The 2,500-nt window shown below is 48.6% G+C and overlaps 1 protein-coding gene across 4 annotated transcripts in view; it reads left to right on the forward strand.

Annotated features, from left to right (window-relative positions):
- The window catches only part of dop1a (DOP1 leucine zipper like protein A), a 55,401-nt gene that overhangs the window by 34,819 nt on the left and 18,082 nt on the right, over nt 1–2,500 (forward strand). For all 4 annotated transcript variants that reach the window (XM_017725295.2, XM_017725297.2, XM_017725296.2 and 1 more), the window contains 2 exons: nt 249–520; nt 1,206–2,500. The exon at nt 1,206–2,500 is cut by the window's right edge and continues 812 nt beyond it. In XM_017725295.2, the coding sequence (XP_017580784.1) occupies nt 249–520; nt 1,206–2,500 (1,567 nt within the window). The remainder of the gene's footprint in view (nt 1–248; nt 521–1,205) is intronic.

Below are 2,500 nucleotides of genomic sequence, written 5' to 3' on the forward strand. Positions count from 1 at the left end.
CCAGTAAGAAGATCATTACAGTGATCAACTCTGCTGTAACAAACGGATGGACAAGTTTCTCTGCGCCGCTCTGAGAGAGAAAAGACTGAACTTTAGTGAAATTTCTCAAATGATTAGAAGCTACTTTAGTGACTGTGTTTACATGCAGATAAAACAGAGCTCGGAGTCTAAGATCACACCCAGGCTTCCTACCTTAAAACTAAAGGTTTATGATCTGTTTGTAATTCCCTCATATGCACCCTCTGCAGGTCCCTCTTCATCATGCTGGACAGTCTGAGTTACTGGGACGGGTCAGCAAGTGCTGTGGGTCGGGCCTGGCTGAATCAAGTTCTGCAAAGGCATGATATCGCCCGAGTTTTGGAGCCACTCCTGCTGCTGCTGCTACACCCTAAAACCCACCGTGTGTCCATCCAGCGCGTACAGGCCCAGCGGCACTGGGCCCGGGCTTTCCCCAACCCGCCAGAACCAGAACTGGAGCCATCTGAACTCACCTGTATGGGGGACACAGCCTGTTCTGACAGTAAGTGTGATTTTCAGTTGTGTGTGAAAGGATTTCTAATATTTTTCGCTGTTCTATCTGTATGATTGTGTGTTTGTGTAGCATTTCTCAACTGTTCTTGCCTCAAGACTCAAACTGACTCTTTAATGGATATAATTGTAATTTACAAATGAGCTTAAACCTAGAAGACTTTGCATTTTGGGTTGCTGATACTTTACTACATGAAAATATTGTGGTTTTTGTTCCCTCATCTGCCCACAATGTAAGAAAATCCATCTTTTAATGTATATGGTGTCATATTTTCAGGTCATACTGAGGAAAGCTAACTGCTGTGTGTTTATACCATTGCCAGGTCTCAGGTGCATGTTCTTTACAGGAAACATCAAATGGCTTTCAAAATAAAGGCGCACCTTTGAAAAGTTCCGCAAAGTCATAAAAGTATGATGGCAAAGATGTACTTGTAGGATGTTGTCAGAGTTACCACTGTTGTACCATTATCAACATTACGTATAGAAACTCGTAAGACTCAGAGGTTCACTGGTCATTTCGGATGACGAAACAATGTCATATTGTGTATGTAGTGATTCCCATCCCTATTCAAAAGCCAACACCTGGGGCCACTTTCTTGTAGTTTATCAGTAGAGAGTTCTTATATAATTCTTACTGTATTTATTGCTGTATGATGATGATTGTGCATGTCCTCCAGCATACTGTCGATTGTCTGGCGACAGTCTGCGGGTGGTGCAGGGCAGAGGCCTTCCTCTAGATGATATGGAACCTTTGAGCCTGACAGTCAACCCTCTGAGTGATAGTCTCTCGCTGCTGAGCCTTAGCAGTGAGAACCTACAACTTTGTGGAGAATATCAACCTCCAGACCAGCAGGATGACCCCCAGAGCTCAGATTCCAGTGGCTCTCAGTCTTCAACCATGGATAACGGCAGCTTTGATGAGCTGGATGGCACCGCGACCACTGCAACCGCTACGGATCAGGCTGCCTCTGTGGAGGAGGACTCTCTAGACAGGTCGGTTTCTGCGGTTCTTGCAGAATTGCTGGACAGAGTGGTGCAGATGGTGGATGACAGTTCGGCTGGGACACCTTCACCTCCAGAGGCATGGCCTCAGACAGATTCAGACAGCTCTAACTCCTCTTTGGACGTGTCTGCTGAACCTCATGTCAGTCTAGGGCCGTTCCCAGGCACCCAGGCTTTAACGTTACCTGAACTTGTAGCTGGAAGCACGTTAGAGTTCCTGTCTGTAGCATCTGTGGATACAGCTGACGTCGAGCCTCGTGAAGGAATAACCCGACACAGCTCGTCTCCTTCCATCATCACACTTCCGGACAGCAGTGGGCGTGGCACACCAGAGCAGGGCTTACACCCAGATGACCCCCAGGCCCGTAAACGGAGCCACAGCAGTACCCAGCTTAGCCTCAAGGGCAAGATCATGGAGCGACTGGCTGACAAATCACCTGGTGCTAAGCCTAAGGTCAAGAAGGCCAAGAGAAAAGAGGAGGAGAGGCGGAAGGCCAATCAAGCCGAGAAGAACCGACCTCCTAGCATCTTCTTTGGGGACAGCCTGGACCTGGAGAACTGGTACAGCTGCGGGGAAGGTGAGGTATCTGAGATTGAGAGTGATGTGGGATCACCTAGCGGTGGAGTTTCTGGAATCCCTGGTGCGTCTCGTTCCTCTGCATCCCCTACCCGTTTCAACGTCCATCCTCTTTACCAGCATGTCCTACTCTACCTTCAGCTCTATGACTCTTCTCGTACACTACATGCACTATCAGCTGTAGCCGCGATGCTGCGGACCGCTCCAGCCGGCTTTGTTAGCGCCATCAGTACCACTAGCATCAACAACACGTACACTCCCCAGCTTTCTCTGTTGCAGAACCTCCTGGCCCGTCATCGTGTCTCCGTCATGGGCAAAGACTTTTACTGCCCGATCCCACAAGATTCACACTCGCACTCATTCCGCAGCGCAATGTACCTGGAAATTGTGATC

Source organism: Pygocentrus nattereri, chromosome 19 (genome assembly GCF_015220715.1).
Source record: "Pygocentrus nattereri isolate fPygNat1 chromosome 19, fPygNat1.pri, whole genome shotgun sequence".
Lineage (NCBI taxonomy): Eukaryota > Metazoa > Chordata > Actinopteri > Characiformes > Serrasalmidae > Pygocentrus > Pygocentrus nattereri.